General features: G+C 41.4%; 1 protein-coding gene across 5 annotated transcripts; it reads left to right on the top strand.

Annotated features, from left to right (window-relative positions):
- Positions 1-71: 71 nt before the first annotated feature.
- On the top strand, positions 72-16,475 carry Nif3l1 (NGG1 interacting factor 3 like 1). Of its 5 annotated transcripts, none has more exons than XM_048344993.1 (7): positions 72-171; positions 2,832-3,246; positions 4,699-4,861; positions 6,647-6,773; positions 8,915-9,053; positions 13,188-13,271; positions 15,952-16,474. In XM_048344993.1, exons 2-7 carry the CDS (start codon positions 2,841-2,843, stop codon positions 16,134-16,136), a joined length of 1,104 nt encoding a protein of 367 aa, XP_048200950.1. In that variant the 5' UTR covers positions 72-171; positions 2,832-2,840; the 3' UTR covers positions 16,137-16,474. The 5 variants fall into 5 exon arrangements, with proteins under 5 accessions (XP_048200950.1, XP_048200947.1, XP_048200946.1 ...); XM_048344990.1 differs by having other exon boundaries at positions 135-174; positions 2,786-3,246; positions 15,952-16,475; XM_048344989.1 differs by lacking the exon at positions 72-171 and adding an exon at positions 193-488 and having other exon boundaries at positions 2,786-3,246; positions 15,952-16,475.
- The last annotated feature ends 726 nt before the right edge of the window (positions 16,476-17,201 follow it).

Raw genomic sequence — 17,201 nt, 5'->3', positions numbered from 1 at the left:
AGAAGCATCGCTCGAACTACTGGGAAATCGCATGCAATGCTTTGGAGTCGGGCGGACAAAAAACCGGGAAGGACCATTTCCGTCTAGAGCCTTGTCCCCGCCTTCCTACTCCCTCGGTGCTGGGAACTTCCGTGCGAGACCGGAAGTGTCCTGCGAGAAAGGTTTCCGGGACGGGTGAGTAGTGGGCTATTTGAAGACCCGTGAGGAAAGGGTGGCTTTGACAGCTTGTCCTGTTTGGAGGCCGTCGTGTTTTTCTTGGTGTCTTAGAGAAAGAAGTTCGGAAAGGGAATGAGTTTGGAAACTGCCCTGCAGCACGTGGGCCCACGGTCCTGACTCGCAGTGCCAATGACTGGCTGTGCCACCTGCCTTCATTGTCCCAGGAAAGGCCTGAGGTGATCCAGAATTAAAAGGAGCTGTGCTAACGTCGAACGAGCAATTTGCAGGTTCTAAAGCTACCTAACGATGGCCTGCTGCTTCTTCTAGGACAGGTACTGCCCTTGAGTCTCGTGACATGGGCTTCGGAGGGGAAAACTGCACGAGGGGTCAAGTAAAGCTGTGGCTTTGGGATTTACTGTAGCTTAAGTCAGTGCTCTTAACCACAGTGTTCTGCCACCTCCCGTCGTCTTCCCTAACGGTGGCTTTGAAGTTTTGTAGGGTCAGTTGGCTATTTTCTGTGACATGGGATGTGTTCTACCATGTTATATTTTCAGTTCTTGCATTAAGTAACTCCAGATTCGGCGTGGTTACTTGCATAAGCTTCACTTTTCACCTTGCCGATTTAGAAGCCAGGGAAGTGGAGTAGTAACAGAACGTAGAAGCTATACCTTAGACTTTGGTGATTTTTTTTCAGGGACCCCATATCACTCCAAATAACATATTAAGTAAGAGTTCCACATTACTTTTCTACATAAGTGTTCCCTCCACCTTGTGGTAGTGTCTTACTGTGCAGCCCCAGCTGGCCTCTTTTTGTCAACCCTACACACCCCCAGTACTGGGATTATAGGCACGCACCTTACATCCTGTTTGGCTGTGTTTTCTTAATAATTCTGCATAGTTGTAATGTGTTCATCCTGTACTATCTTTTCAGTTTTCATGTTTTAAAGGCAACAATTTGTAGCTCCCCCATTGTCTTCCCACCTTTGTTGGGGGAGGGGGCAAGCTTTTCTAGTCCCTTTGTTAGATACAGATGTTACAGGCTGTGCAGGCAAAGTGCCCTGCATCTTTACCTCTCCCATCTCTTGAACCTGCCTTTGGTGTACCAGGTAGTGCTGTCAGGGACAGCAGCCTGCCTTGACCCTGCCCATTTGTACAGTGACCCATGCATGTTTTTCTTTTTCTTTGTTGATAGTAAAGCATTTTGAAATTTTAATAGTATAAATATATGTATATATTTTATAAAAGCACTTATTTTTTTTTTCCTATACTTGAGCTTGAACTTTAGGTCTTCCACTCTTGGGCCCTGGCTGGGCTTTTTCTGCTCAAGGCTGACATTCAACCCCTACGCCACACCTTCACTTACAGCTTTTTACTGCATAATTGGATATATGTTTTCACAATTTGGCATCACTCTTGATCCTCAGATATCAGTCTTCTGAGTAGCTGGACTTATAGGCATGAGCCACTGGAACTCAGCTGATAATAAACTCTGTGTGTGTGTGTACTGGGGCTTGAGCTCAGGGCCTGGGTGCTGTCCCTTACCTTTTTCCCCTCAAGGCTAGCACTCTACTACTTGAGCCACAGCTCCAATTTAGCTTTTTGCTGGTTAATTGGATATAAGAGTCTTACTGGCTTTCTTGCCTGGGCTAGCTTTGGACCATAATTCTCACATCTCAGACTCTTGGGTAGGTAAGATTACAGACATTAGCTTCCATGCTCAGCTTGATAATGTACTTCTTTATGCCAAGGTTTACCATCCTAGCTCCAAATTATGCTGTGGTTGGGGGAGGGGACTGGGTCATTCTGAACAGTAAATATTAATGCTGGCTTATGCTGGTGATACTGAGATTCATTAAAAATCGTTCCTATTCTCCAGTAACTTCAGCATAGTAGGGTATATAGACCATCCTCACTATAACATGTTGAGAATATTAGGTTGGAAGAGGCTGAGGAAAGACACTGAAAAAGATGTCAAGAAAAGCATCATTAAGGATGGGTACCAGTGGCTCATGCATGTAATCATAACCACTTAGGATCTGAGGATCATAGTTTAAAGCCATTCCCAGCAGGAAAGTCTGTGAGACTTATCTCCAATTAACTGCCAAGAAGTCAGAAGTAGGGCTGTGGCTCAAGTGGTAGAGTGCTAGCCTTCAGCACAAAAGATAAGCGATAGCACCCAGGCCCTGAGTTCAAGGCCCAGGACTGGCACCAAAAACAAAACCCTGAAAAAGAAAACCATTATTAGAACATTGAAGAGACTTGGAAGAATATTTAGAGAGTATTTAATAGAGAATACTAATATTCCCTAACTATTTAGAGAAATGGAGAAGGGAGAAAGGTGATTGAAACCAGAATGAGAGACTAAAAACAAGGGTATGAGGAGGGTGAAAGCTAAGGGAATTAATGTTGTATATTATTTCAGGCTTTGCTAGGTGGTACATTAATTTATTAGCTCCTCTAGATAGCTGTGAGATAGGTTATTGTGTCTGCATTTTGTGCATGTGAATAAACTACCAGAGGTCAGTTGACTTTGTTGAGTGAACCCAGTCTATATGGTGAGAGCTCTTTTGCCCACATGCTTTGAAGCCTCAGGTTTACCTAAGTGCCATTTCTTGTGTTTTGACTTTAGGCATTCAGTTTTACCTGGTCTCTGTATGTTGTCATCTTCTCTACACCTGGTTCCTATGCTAGTCCGGCTTGTTCATTCCCAGATCCGCAGTTCTTCCCGTTCCTCCATGGATTTAAAGGCTCTCCTCTCCTCCTTGAATGACTTTGCATCCCTTTCCTTTGCTGAGAGCTGGGACAATGTTGGACTGCTGGTGGAACCCAGCCCACCGCATACTGTAAACACACTGTTCCTAACCAATGACTTGACTGAGGAGGTAATGGAAGAGGCACTGCAAAAGAAGGCAGATCTCATCCTCTCCTACCACCCACCGATTTTCCGTCCTATGAAGCATATAACTTGGAAAACTTGGAAGGAACGCTTGGTGATTCGGGCTCTGGAGAACCGAGTTGGCATTTATTCTCCTCACACAGCCTATGACGCAGCTCCCCAGGGAGTGAACAACTGGTTGGCCAAAGGGCTTGGTGAGAAGCCTCTTGTTTTTTCCTATGTAATATTTTTCCCTTGTGGGGGTGGAGGGGGGTGGGGGGGGTAAGCGATTGGGAGAGAGTGAGGGAAGGGGTGACATTGTCCAACACAAATGTACTTATTACCTGAAGTATGTAACTGTAACCCTCTGTATATCAACTTATAATAATAATTTTTTAAGATGTTTATTTGCTCTGTAGCTTGGACTACATCTTCCTGCCCCAGCCTCCCAAGTGCTGAATTACAGGAATGCATTATTATGCCCAGCAATATCAAAATTTTATTGAATACTTAGGCATTTAATGAGCAAATTGAGCATGTAGGTTTTAACTTTCAGTAAGTCATTTTAGTGCTGATTTTGGCTAAAGATTTTTTTTTTTTTAAACCAGTTGTGGGGCTTGAGACTGAGGACCTGAGCACTGTCCCTGGCTTCTTTTGCTCAAGGGTAGCACTCTACCAATTGAGCCACAGTGCCACTTCTGGCTTTTTCTGTATATGTGGTACTGAGGAATCGAACCCAGGCCTTCATGCATGGTAGGCAAGCACTCTGCCACTAAGCCACATTCCCAGTCCCTGGCTAAAACTTTTATGATGACATGATGTCTATTAATTTGGCAGCAGATTATAAATATTTGTAACTAGAACTGTGATTTACCAAGTAGAGATTTCTGTACGTCACCTTAAAAAAAAAAATTCAGGGCTGGGAATTTGGCTTAGAGGTAGAGTGCTTGCCTGGCATGCATGAAGCTCTGGGTTCAATTCCTCTGTACCACAAACAGAAAAGGCCAGAAGTGGTGTTCAAAATGGTAGAGTGCTCCCTTGAGCAAAAGAAGCTCAGGGACAGTGCCCAGACCCTGAGGTCAAGCCCAGGACTGGCAAACTATATATTATATATGTATATATATATGTAATATAATGTATGTCTTTTATATCCAAGTTTTACTGAATGTTAGAATTTCTGGGAAATACTTTTGAAAATGATGGTTTTGTATGTCCACACCAACTGTTAGATTGTGGGAACTCATGATAAACTTGTAAAAGGGGCTGGGGATGTGGCCTAGTGGCAAGAGAGCTTGCCTCGTATACATGAGGCCCTGGGTTCAATTCCCCAGCACCACATATACAGAAAACGGCCAAAAGTGGCGCTGTGGCTCAAGTGGCAGAGTGCTAGCCTTGAGCAAAAGGAAGCCAGGGACAGAGCTCAGGCCCTGAGTCCAAGGCCCAGGACTGGCAAAAAAAAAAGTCGAAACTTGTAAAAGGTGTGTGTGTGTGTATGATGTGTGTGTGTGTGTATGATGTGTGTGTGTGTGTGTGTGTATATATATGTATATATATGTATGTTATATAACTTAAAAATAGTTACTCTTACAAATATTGAATATAATACTCTATATTCTAACTTTTAAAACATCACAAAAATTTACATTCTCTTATAATTTTGTCTATAGGACCTTGCACCTCCAGGCCCATTCATCCATCCCAAGCTCCCAACTGCCCCACAGATGGAACTCACCGAGTAGAATTCAGTGTTAACCATACCCAGGACCTGGACAGAGTTATTTCTGAAGTGAAAAGAATTGAAGATATTTCTCTCACTTCTTTTTCTGCTAGGTACAATACAGTTTTCTTGTTGTGATATTTATTCCTAAGAGTTTTTCATATTTATAGGTACCACTTATTCCTTTGTATGTAGGAGGGAATGTAGCATATATTTTATGCATTATTTTTCATCTTTCTGGTAATATTGCAAATTTTACTGTAGAGAATTCAGACACATCCTAGTGATAAATCTTACTTTGATCAGTTCCCAGGAAAGGATTCCCAAGCACTTTAAAATAAAAATGTATTTCTCTTAAAATGTCTACTTAGTTAACTAGGCCAGGGGTAGGAGATTTTCTTTTGGGCTAATTTTTCCTAATATCCATAGGAGCATCAGTAAAGATAAGGCAGGAGCTTGACTAGGAGACAGTGAGGGCAAGGGTGACATTGTCCAAAAAGAAATGTACTCTACCTGTCTTATTAAAAATTAAAAGAATAAAATTTAAAATTTATCGGGGCTGGGAATGTGGTCTAGTGGTAAAGTGCTCGCCTCATATACATGAAGCCCTGGGTTCAATTCCTCAGCACCACATATCTAGAAAAAGCCAGAAGTGGTGGTGTGGCTCAAGTGGCAGAGTGCTAGCCTTGAGCAAAAAGAAGCCAGGGACAGTGCTCAGGCCCTGAGTCCACACCCCAGGACTGGCAACAAAAACAAAACAAATAATCAAAAGAATTTAAGATTTATAAAAAGAGTGCTTGACTAGCACGTGCCGTGAGGGTCCAGGGTTGATTCCTAATACCACTAAAGAAAAAAAGAGTGTGTATGTATGTGTGTTTGAAAGGTATAATGTACAAATCTAGGCTCCTTGGCAGAAGAATGCAAGAGTCAGGGTTAGGAACTTTTTTTCCTGCCATGCATTATTTAGATACTTATAACATTATTATGGTGTATGCAAAATTATTAATACTGGCAGTGAGGAGAAGAAGCATATGAGTCTGTCCCATCTTGTACCCCCAGGCCAGACATGGCTCCCTCCTGCTTGAGGGGATTGCTACTCGGAAAGTTATTCAAGTACCCTCAATCATTTTAATGAGGCACTTTTGAAAATGCAGGCTTGGGTTGATTCCCAGATCTATGTAATTAGAATGAGATTTGCTTTAGACCATCCAGGAGATTCTCATATTCAGTGGTAGTTGAAAATTACCCTGTCCTATGCTTTAAAAAAGTTCCATTTGGCACAAAGCCCTGAGTTCAAACCCCAGAACTACCAAAACATTCAATTTGGTGGGCTGAGCCTGGTGGTTTATGCTTGTAATCTTAGCTGCTTGGGAGGTGGAAATCCAGAGACTGAGGTTTGAAGCCCGATGATAAAAAAGTGAGTGAGACGTTCACCTCAATAAATGAGCTGAGCTTGATGGCACAGGTCTATGATTTTAAAGTTATTTGCAAGGTTGTAGGTAGAACAGTCTTGATCTGAGGGCCAGTCCCAGGCAAAAATATGAAAAATAACTAAAGCAAGGAAGCAATGGCATGACTCAAGTACTAGAGTGCCGGCCTAGCCAACTTAAGGCTCTGAGTTCCGATGCTAACACCACCCAAAAATTCACTTTGTTCCAGCCCTTTTCCTAGATGTTCTGTTTTGTTGTGATCTGTGGCAGGATTCAGCCGCTGCCATTTAAGAAGCTAGTAATCAAGTCTTGTAGGTGATTCTGATGCATGCTACACTTTGAGAAACACAGAAAGTTAGATTGGTTTGGGATTAAATAAATCATGCTGGTCAGATCCTTAGTTTCATGTAAGGCTAATTTTTTTACAGATGATTTAAAATATATTTAGGTTATATTATGCCTTGCCAGGGTTGATAATGAGGAACAAACCAGGATCAGTTTGAATTGCTCTCAGAAGGCTTTGATGCAGGTTGTGGCTTTCCTGTCCCAGAATAGACAACTGTATCAGAAGACTGAAATTCTATTACTGGAGAAGGTAATAAAAATATTTTATATTTAACCTTAGATTATTCTGCATTTTTAACAAGTTTATAGATTTAAGATTGTTACATCAATTGTACATATTTCCTAGTATAATCTGATTAATTGTATTAGTCTTTGTTTTTGTTCAGCAAATTAATTTGTAAACTGTTAACATTTAACAGGACATTAGTTAACCTAAGGCAGTCCAAAGTCAGAGGGCTGCAGGATGAGGTGGCAGAGCACCATGGTTCATGCATATAATCCCAGTTACTCAGGAGAATGACATTTGAGGATCATGGTTTGAAGCTAGCTTGGGCAGACTTGTTATCTCCAGTTAACGAACAAAAAGCCAGAAGTGCAAGTGTGGCTCAAGTGGCAGAGTGCCAGCTGTGAGCAAAAAACCTGAGCAAGAGTGAGGCCCGGAGTTCAAACCCCAGCACTTGCACCAAAACAAGTAACAACAGCAATAAAAAAACTGTGAAGTACAAACCAGTAATGCGGCCATAATAAACCCTGGAAAAGTTATTAAGAAGGAGAGGTACTCTCCAAATAAAATGTTGGGACTTCTTTAGTGTTATAGACTTAGGTTATAGATAAGGTTACAGATTTATTACCTCCTGTTATCCTCTGATGAACTATTTTTCATTCTGCTCCCTTCATAGACATTCACATAATGATGGTTGCTGTATCTTTTCCTTCTAGGAAGAATGTTCCTTTTTTGGTGGTGGTACTGGGGTTTGAGCTCAGGATCCTATGCTTACTGGCAGATACTGTATTACTTGAGCTGTGACCCTTTTGCTTTAGGTGCTTTTTTTCCCCATATAGGGTCCTTATTTTTTTGCCTGGGCTGGCCTCAGGCATTGAACCTCTTCTGTAGCTGGATCTCAAGTGTGCACTGTCATTCCTAGCTTGTCTATTGAGATGAGATCTTGCTAAGATTTTTCCTGGGCTGGCCTTGACCACCACCTTCCCATTCTCCCCTTCTAGAGTAGCTGGGGTTATGGGTAAGAGCCATTGTGCCTGGCCCAGAAAGTTTTTTTTTTTCTTTTGCTGGTCCAGGGCTTGAACTCAGGGCCTGGGCGCTGTCCCTAAGCTTGTGCTTATGATTAGCACTCTACCACTTGAACCTCAGCGCCACTTCTGGCTTTTTCTGAGTAGTTTGTTGGAGATAAAAGTCTCATGGATTTTCATGTCCAAGCGAGCTTCAAGCCCTCTGATCTCAGCCTCCTGAGATTACAGGTATGAGCCACCAGCACCTGGCCCAGAAAGCCTTTTTAAAGCACAAACCAAGAAAGAAGGGAAAAGGGGATAGGAATGTAATAAAAAAAAATTTTTTTTAAAGCCCATATATCCAACTGTTTTCTGGACATTTTCCATTTCTAAATCTTGTAAGTATTCAAGAAATATCCATTATATAAAAATATTGATCTTATCTCCAGGTTATATCTTTAAGTCCTTTTCAGTTTCATTGGTGTTAGCATCATCTCCCTTTATGTTTCAAGTTTCTGCAGTGCCTATCTGCATCTACGACTTCCATCCCTATAGCTGTGGTGTTTCCCCTTCCTGTGAGCTCTGGAGTTGGAGCACACATGTTCCCTCTCTTGTCCCCAGGGGGCAGCCCATGCCATGAACAGCCCACACCTGCAGCCTTGCTCTCCCTGTCATCTGCTCTGCATGTCATCCCTCCTGTCACTTTTTGTTCTGCTCCCCCAGTGTGCGGATACCTTGGTACTCTCCATTTAGAGTGCTCTTCTACGTCTTATCTACCCCTCTCCTGCCACACTGCACTTACCTTCACCCTTTTAAATTCCTTTCTGATTGTTCTGTAAAATACAAATCCATGTACAACTTTCTTTAATTGTACTTTCTCATTTTATACACACACCCCAAGACTCGGCTCATTTACTTTGTCATCCTTTGTGCTCCTCTGGCAGTAACACCTACCTGTTACAATTAAACATCTGTCTTGGAGGCTGTGAACTTTTTGAACAAAATGTTTCCTTCACCTTTGCATCCTCAAACATTAGCCTGAAGCTTGCTATAGTAAATGTACAGCATACATATTTTATTAATTTCAGCACTTATTGTTTGTTCTGTAGGTTTTATTTTTAGGATGGATGATAGATACTATTTCTAACTTCAGTTTTTCTTCAGCCTTTGCTTCTCCACACTGGAATGGGACGATTATGCACACTGGATGAACCTGTGTCCCTGGCAACCATGATTGAGCGAATCAAAAGACACCTAAAACTACCTCACCTTCGTTTAGCTCTGGGAGTAGGGAAGACCTTAGGTAAATATGCCTCCTTAATTACCTTGGAATTAGCCTTCATATTCTCAGTTTTCTTAATATAAGTTATAGAGATTGTTTTAGCTGTCCACAGGGGATGATTGGTTCACATTTTGGAATACATCTCATTGTCCTTTTGTTTCTTTTTATGCTGGTCCTGGGCTTGAACTCAGAGCCTGGGCACTGGCCGATAGCTTTTTGGCTCAAGGCTGCAACCTACCACTTGATCCATAGCTCTACCTCTGGCTTTTTTGATGATTAACTGGATTCTCACGGACATTCCTGCCCAGACTGGCTTCAAACTACAATTCTCAGATCTCAGCTTCCTGAGTTGCTAGGACAGGCATGAGCCATCGGTGTCCAGCTTTTCTGTCTTAACCAACAAGAATGATTTTTTATTTCTTAGCCATTGTCTTTATTCATCTTAAGTCAGAGAAGTATGTTCAATATAAACTTGGTACTGATGTAGATTGTCAGGTGTTAAATCATCAGGTAAAAATTCCAGGTAAAAATTTCACCTTGACTCAGTGTCCAGAATTAGTGTCTTCACTCATTCTAAGGGCATAAAGTACAGTCCTAGCATGTACTGCAGTGAGAGCTGGAATTTGGCACATGATGTTGGTTTTTTTGTGGGTTTTTTTTTTGTTTTATTTATTTTTTTGCCAGTCCTGGGGCTTAGACTCATGGCCTGAGCACTGTCCCTGGCTTCCTTTTTGCTCAAGGCTAGCACCCTACCACTTGAGCCACAGCACCACTTCTGGCCTTTTCTGTTTATGTGGTTCTGAGGAATTGAACCCAGGGCTTAATGCATGCTAGGCAAGCACTCTACCGCTAAGCCATATTCCCAACCCAAATTTTTGTTTGTGTTTTTTTTTTTTTGTTTGGTTTTTTTGGCCAGTCCTAGGCTGTGAACTCAGGGCCTGAGCACTGTCCCTGGCTTCTTTTTTGCTCAAGGCTAGCACTCTGCCACTTGAGCCACAGCGCCACTTCTAGCCATTTTCTGTATATGTGGTGCTGAGGAATGGAACCCAGGGCCTCATGTATACGAGGCAAGCACTCTTGCCACTAGGCCATATTCCCAGCCCCCTTTTGTTTGGTTTTGTTTTTTGCCAGTCCTGGGGCTTGAACTCAGGGCCTGAGCACTGTCCCCGGCTTCTTTTTGCTCAAGGCTAGCACTCTGCCACTTGAGCCACAGCGCCACTTCCAACTTTTTCTATATATGTGGTACTGAGGAATCGAACCCAGGGCTTCATTTTTGCAAGACGAGCACTTTACCACTAGGCCATATTCCCAGCCTAGCACTTGATGGTTTTTTTTTTTTTTTTTTTTTTGGCCAGTCCTGGGGCTTGGACTCAGGGCCTGAGCACTGTCCCTGGCTTCTTTTTTTTTTTTTTTTTGCTCAAGGCTAGCACTCTGCCACTTGAGCCACAGCGCCACTTCTGGCCGTTTTCTGTATATGTGGTGCTGGGGAATTGAACCCAGGGCCTCATGTATACAAGGCAAGCACTCTTGCCACCAGGCCATATCCCCAGCCCCACACTTGATGTTTTATAGTGAGATGTTACTAAATGATCTGATCCAGTGCAGTCACTAAGTGTTGTACCTGATGCCTTTTTAAAACTAGGGCTTTTGCTAGTAGAAAGAACAAGGATACATATGTTATATAGCTGCAGTGAGCACTGTACTCAGTGTCTATCTTAACTGTATCCTCCACTGTAAAAGCAAGGCACAGTGGTTAGGTTTGTGGATTCTGAAGTCAGGCAGCCTGGGGTCAGATTTGTCTGTCCTATTTGCCGCATGACTGTGACAAGGTATTTAACACATCTGTGTCCTGGATATCCTGGTGTTACTGCCTCACCTGTAAAACGTACCTTACTACTAAAGCTTGACTAATTCACAGGGGTCAAGGTACAGCTCATGTAATGTTGTAAGTGCCTGGCACATTTTACTGTAGATGCTCACAGTTGTTAGGTTTGATCTGATAACTTTTTCTTGGTTTCAGTTAGTACTGGGGTGTGATTTAGACCATTGCACTGCTCTGGTTTTATACTCATGGCTGGAGTGTCTAGCTTTTTGCTGGTCAGTTGGAAATAAGAGTGTTATACTCGTCTGCCTGGCTGGCCCCCAACCTCAATTTTTAGATTTCAGCCTTTTGAGTAGCTTGGACTATATAGAACCACTAGCACCTGGCTAATCACTCCTTCTTAAAATTAAAAAAAAATTTATTGTCAAGGTGATGTACCGAGGGGTCACAGTTACATATATAAGGTAATGAGCACATTTCTTGTCAATAATTCTTTTTTTTTTTTTTTTTTTTTTTTTTTGCCAGTTCTGGGGCTTGAATTCAGGGCCCTGGCTTCTTTTTGCTCAAGGCTAGCACCCTACCTCTTGAGCCACACCACCACTTCTGGCTTTTTCTGTTTATGTCATGCTGAGGAATCAAATCCAGGGCTTCCTACATGCTAGGCAAGCACTCTACCACTAGCCAAGCACTCTACCACTAGCCACATTCCCAGCCCCAATCACTCCCTTTATTAATAGGCGAAAAACAAGTTCAGAGAGATCAGTACATTATCTAGAAATATATAATTAAACAAATCACAGTAGTTTCAAAGCAAATTTGTGTTCGAATCAAGATTTGACTCTGAATCAAGTCCAGAGCCTCTGTTTAGCACACTGTGCTGCTCTCCATTATTAATGGGAGCCTAAATGCGAATTATTTGGATTGGTATTTGAATTTCAAAGTTTCTGTTACTTTTCAGAGCTAAATACTGTATTAAGAGATATGACGTTTAGGAGACTGAGGCAAGAGGATCATAAGTTCAAAGCCAGCTTGGGTTATGATAGGGTCCGTGATCAAAGGAACAAGACTGACTCAATGCAAAAGTATAACAAAGCTTATTTTGCGTCAGCCATCTAGATCACTAGTTGTCCGGCCAGGGCCTCTCCTTGGAGAGCCACCCTTCCCTGATCTCACAGGCTACTTTTAAAGCAAAGTAACTGCAAACTGCAATGTCAACAGCTGCCCTTTAACACCATTGGCTCACACTAGAGAAATTCCAGCTTGGGTTTTCCTGATTGACTACCCTTACTGTTACCTATTTTGACTTTGATATTGGGAACTGGCCTCAGTATCAGTAACTGACAGCAGGTGGTCACGTAGCACTGGTGCAGGGGGTTAATGCAGGGGGTAGAGCAAGTCACAAATGGGTTAAGCAACCCATTTACAGAAGCAGAATTTTGCGGTCAGGCTGACCTAGTAACAACTTTATTTTAACAATTGCTACCGTGCTTCCCATTACCACTTAGCAAGCATGAATGGGCTAAAACAATCAAGTATTCAATCATAAGTAAACCAATCCAAGTTACCATGACATTTCTACTACTATGTTTATTTCTGTAGTCTATGACTATGATCATTTTTTACTGTCCATTACCATAGTAATGTACATAGTTGCTACCTAGGTACAGAGGGGAACAAGGGCTCCCTATATTTTTAAATGTCAAACTACAAGAAACTAGTCTCACGGGTGGGGGTGCAGCCCTCCAGCATGGAGTCATCACCAGGGCTTAGAGGCTGTTATAATGTTAACACTGAAACTTACTACAGTTAGACACTAAGGTCTTCAGGTTAGTCCTTACAGGTTACATAGTAGGACCCTATCTCAGAAAAACACAGCCACAAAAACTAAATCTAATTATAGCACTCATCTTTCTAAGTTGTTCTTACTTAATTCCTCTTCTTTGTCACCTGAGAATAGACAGAACCTGCCTACTACCTCCATTGACTAGAAAGCTAAGTGAGGTTACCTAGCAGCAGGATAATGCGTAGAACTGCATTAGTATTATTGGGAGGACTGTGGGTGTCTCAGCCTCATCCAAAGCAGTAAGTCCCTTGCCTTAGGCAGCCCCAAAGGTATATTTGCATGTAAGTTTTCGGGGAAATGCTTTTTAGAGCTGGGTGGGGTGGTATATGCCTATAATCCTAGGTTGATCTCAAAAACAAATATTTTTAAGTCAAGTAAGCATAAATGTATGGCGGTGAAGAGAAGGCATAAATTCTGTTTAGAATTCTTGGTCAAATTGTAGTATTAAACCAAAAGGCAATTACAAAATATTGTTTCCTTTTTCTTGAAGAGTCCAGAGTGGAAGTGGTGGCCCTGTGTGCTGGGTCCGGAAGCAGTGTTCTACAAGGGGTCCAGGCCGACCTCTACCTCACAGGTAACAGCCATTGGTGCAGCGTTCTCAGCCTTGGTTAACTGGTTTTTGTTTGTTTGTTGTCCTGGTTCTGGGGCTTGAATTTAGGACCTGGGCCCTGTCCCTGAGCTTTTCTGCTCAATGCTAGTGCTCTATCATTTGAGCCACAGATCCATGTCAGCTTTTTGATGGTTAACTGAATGTAAGAGTCTCATGGACTTTCCTGCATGAGCTGGCTTCAAACCATTATCCTTAGATCTCAGCCTCCTGAGTAGCTAGGATTACAGGCACACACCTCTGGCCCTAGGTTTACTTTTTTTAAATGCAAAAATGGCTAGTCTTACATGTAGAAAAAAAAATTAAAGAGGCACTACTTTGGAAGAGGAACAGGACCAGTGGGAGAAAGAAGGTAATGGGCTGTAAATATGATTAAAGTGCATACCCACGTTTTAAAGTGTCATAAAGGTTACGCATAATAAACTGAATACCTGTTTAAACAAAACAAAAATGACGTCTTAAGTTCCTGGTCTTCAGCTCCCAAATCTTCCCTAAACCTTTTCCCTTAACCTATCTGGGTATCATGTTCTACCCAAAGTACTGCATCATGCCTCTAATCTTTGTTTTCCATGTAATTCTCCAAAATTAACTTTTTTGTTTTATTTTTATTGTTATTATGAGAGGTAATATAGAGGAGTTATAGTTACATGTCACGTAAATAGTACCTTCTGAATAATGTCACTCCTTTCTTCGCTGTCTCCCAGTTTTTTCCTTCCATCCCCACCTACAATTGTATAGTTCATTTTCAACAGAGTATCTGGTGAGTGAGTACCACTGCTGCATTTGTTCACCCTCTGTCCATTTCTGTCAATTAACTCTTTAAAAAAAAACATGGAATGCTTTGCTAATGGGTTTGGGACCATGTTAACCTTCTTTGTGGGAATTAACTTTTGAAAATATGATAGTGTCACTATGTGGTTCAATAGTCATCGGTGCTTCCTTCTGTGCAGATGGTACCTGAATACTTTCCATGGAGTCTTTGTGTCCGCTCTTCTCAGGTTGCATTGCCTTTCTTTGCTCTGCTTAAAGATCATCTGCTCTACCCACTCACACGACTTTTCTGGCACCACCATTTTCCTGCCCCTCTGGAACCCTCATCTCTGTGCCTTTGTCTCTGACCTCTGATTGTGCATTTCTGTTGGAGAGTATATGATTATTTTGCCAGCTGTTAAGGCTTCCACACTGTACTTAAGAACACAACAAAAAATATACTGGCTAATATCTTTCTTTCTTGTACTCAGAAGCTTTGTGATTTCCCAAAGTAGACACATCTGAGTGAGCCCAGTGTAGTGATTGGGAACCAGGAAATTGAAAATGTACATCACATTACCTGTGTTGCATGGATTATTTTTATTATCTTTTAAATTTATAGCACAGTGAAGTAATCGTGCAGTGTGTAAGCAGTTTGAATATATCATGACATGCTTGTTACCTTCAAAACTAATCTTAGCAGGGTAGGGAGTAGTGGAGCACTTGTCTGGAATAGGCAAAGCCTTGGCTTTGATCCCCAGTATGGTGGAAGAAAAAAAAAGGAAAACAATTTAAATATTTTACTTCAAAGGAATTTCAGACTTATAAACAATGCAATTAATTCCTATATGCCCTTCACCTAGACTACTAATGGTTTGCCACATTAGTACATTCTATATGTTTATATGTGCATATATTCTTATATGTGCATATATGTATATACAGACTATCCCTTGTTTGAATGCTTATCTCAAATGCTTGGGACCAGAAGTATGTTGGAATTTGGAATTTTATGTATGTATAATGAAACTATCTCAGGAGATGGGGCCTAAATCTTAATATGAATGTTTCATATACAGCTTGTACACGTAACCTGAGGTAATTTTATGTGGTATTCTTAGTGTGTCTATTTTGGTTGTGACCCTTTACATGAGGGGCCAGCTATTGGACTTTTCATTTGTGGCATTGTCAAGCAGCACTCAAAATGAGATTTTGAGATATTTAGGTTTTGAGATGTTTAATTTTTTCTGACATAGTACAGGCTGGCCTAGTACTCTCAATCCTAGTCTCCTAAGTGTTAGGATTACAGATAAAATGCTGAAATGCCAAAAATACTCCAAAATCTGAATTTTGAGTGTTTTGAGATAGGGTCTTACTATGTAGCCAAGGCTACCCTTGATCTTGTGATTCTCCCAACTCTTCCTCTCAAGTAGTTGGGATTATAAGTATGTGCTGCTATGCCTTAAAATCTAAACTTTTGCCTGGTGCCGGTGACTCATTCCTGTAGTGCTGGCTACTCAGGAGGCTGAGATCTGGGAATAATGGTTCAAAGCCAGCCTGGGTTGAAAAGTCCCCATGAGACTCTTCTCTTCAATTAATAAGAAAACCAGTAGTACTGTGGCTCAAAGTGGTAGAGCACTAACCTTGAACAAAGAGCTCACAGGTGTCCAAGTCTCCCCATCTACCGAAAAAAGAAACCTAAATCTGCCCAAAGGAAGTATGTTAGAATTCTCTGTGGGATGGTCTGTTGCTGTTACAGGACATGAATGATACACAGTTTTTTAGGTTTCTGTTAAAGTAATTCTACAGTACTACAAATACTTCCTGAAGAATACAGACTTGGCATTTTGGGCTTAGCAGTCTATTATTAAAGTATTTGTTCCTTCCTATTTGTCAGGTGAAATGTCACATCATGATATTCTGGATGCTGCTTCCCAGGGAATAAACGTGGTCCTCTGTGAACACAGCAACACTGAACGAGGCTTTCTTTCTGACCTTCGAGATATGCTGGGTGCACACTTGGAGAATAAGATTAATATTATCCTGTCTGAGACTGACCGGGACCCTCTCTGTGTGGTCTAACACACACATGAACATAAGGATACAGAACATAAGGACGATATCATGTGGATCTGAACTTGAATTCCTAACATGAGTACATAGCGATGATATTCTTCCAGGGAAGTGTCCAAGGGTGTATTATCATTTTTTATTTGTTAACCTGTTTTATTGCTCATAAAGTTAAAAAAAATGTAATTTAACATTAAAGAATGAATATTCACTACAAATCTTAGGAAGAATTAACTGAACTGTTGACTAAACATTTTGGGGAAGTAGCTCAAGTAATTTTCTCTTAGAGATGGGATGTGCCAATCTATCTCTGTCACTGATCTATTTAAAAACATGCTTTACATTTTTTGGTTTTTGAAGTGCCCCATTATAGTTGGAGTCAAGTGCAGAAAGTTTTGAAACCTTCAAAGAGTGGTTCCAGTCAAAAATGGAGTAAATGAACTAGTAGACACCTTCTAGTGACAAGGGTATTGGGTTATTTACTCATTGTTCTTTGTGCTGGGCTGAGAGATATGGAAAGAAAAGTATAGATATGTGCGTGGTGATACAGTGAGCTGTTTTAAGTAACTCAGGACAAGCATGGGGTATATATAGGTTTTCTGGGGAGAAAAAAATGTCACAAGGGACATAGCTTGAACAAATTATTCAACAGAGATGGCACAAAAAATGAAAAACCTCAAGTTACTAGTTCATTATTGTCACAGTGGAAAGCAGGTGGCAGAAAAGGTACAGCCCTGTGGCCATGGATGATGTTGAACAAAGGCTGGGGCCAGTGACTGACCTCACATTTAAGGTGTGTTGTGACACTTCACTCTGACTCACAGCATTAAGGATCTTCTAAATTTGGATGTTGTACATTGATTCCTTCAGAGTTCAAGAAGAGGTTAATGGTTCAAAGAATTTATGATGGGATATACATATTGCCAAAGTTTTGTGTTGTCCAAAGGTGTTTTTTTTTGTTGTTGTTGTTGTTGTTTTCATTTTTTGCAGTACTGGAGTTTTCAATTGGGGGCTCCAGCATGTTAGGCTGGTGCTGACTACTTGGGCCACACCTGCAGCCTTTATTGTACTGCTGTA

Source organism: Perognathus longimembris, chromosome 4 (genome assembly GCF_023159225.1).
Source record: "Perognathus longimembris pacificus isolate PPM17 chromosome 4, ASM2315922v1, whole genome shotgun sequence".
Classification (NCBI taxonomy): domain Eukaryota; kingdom Metazoa; phylum Chordata; class Mammalia; order Rodentia; family Heteromyidae; genus Perognathus; species Perognathus longimembris.
This window is presented reverse-complemented; position numbering and strand designations above follow the sequence as displayed.

Coding starts and splice junctions, on each gene's coding strand:
- Nif3l1 (XM_048344990.1), top strand. CDS start 2,811: ATGTTGTCATCTTCTCTACACCTGGTTCCTATGCTAGTCCGGCTTGTT. Junction 4,862..6,646: donor CTCACTTCTTTTTCTGCTAG/GTACAATACAGT, acceptor ATGCCTTGCCAG/GGTTGATAATGAGGAACAAA. Junction 6,774..8,914: donor AAATTCTATTACTGGAGAAG/GTAATAAAAATA, acceptor GTTTTTCTTCAG/CCTTTGCTTCTCCACACTGG.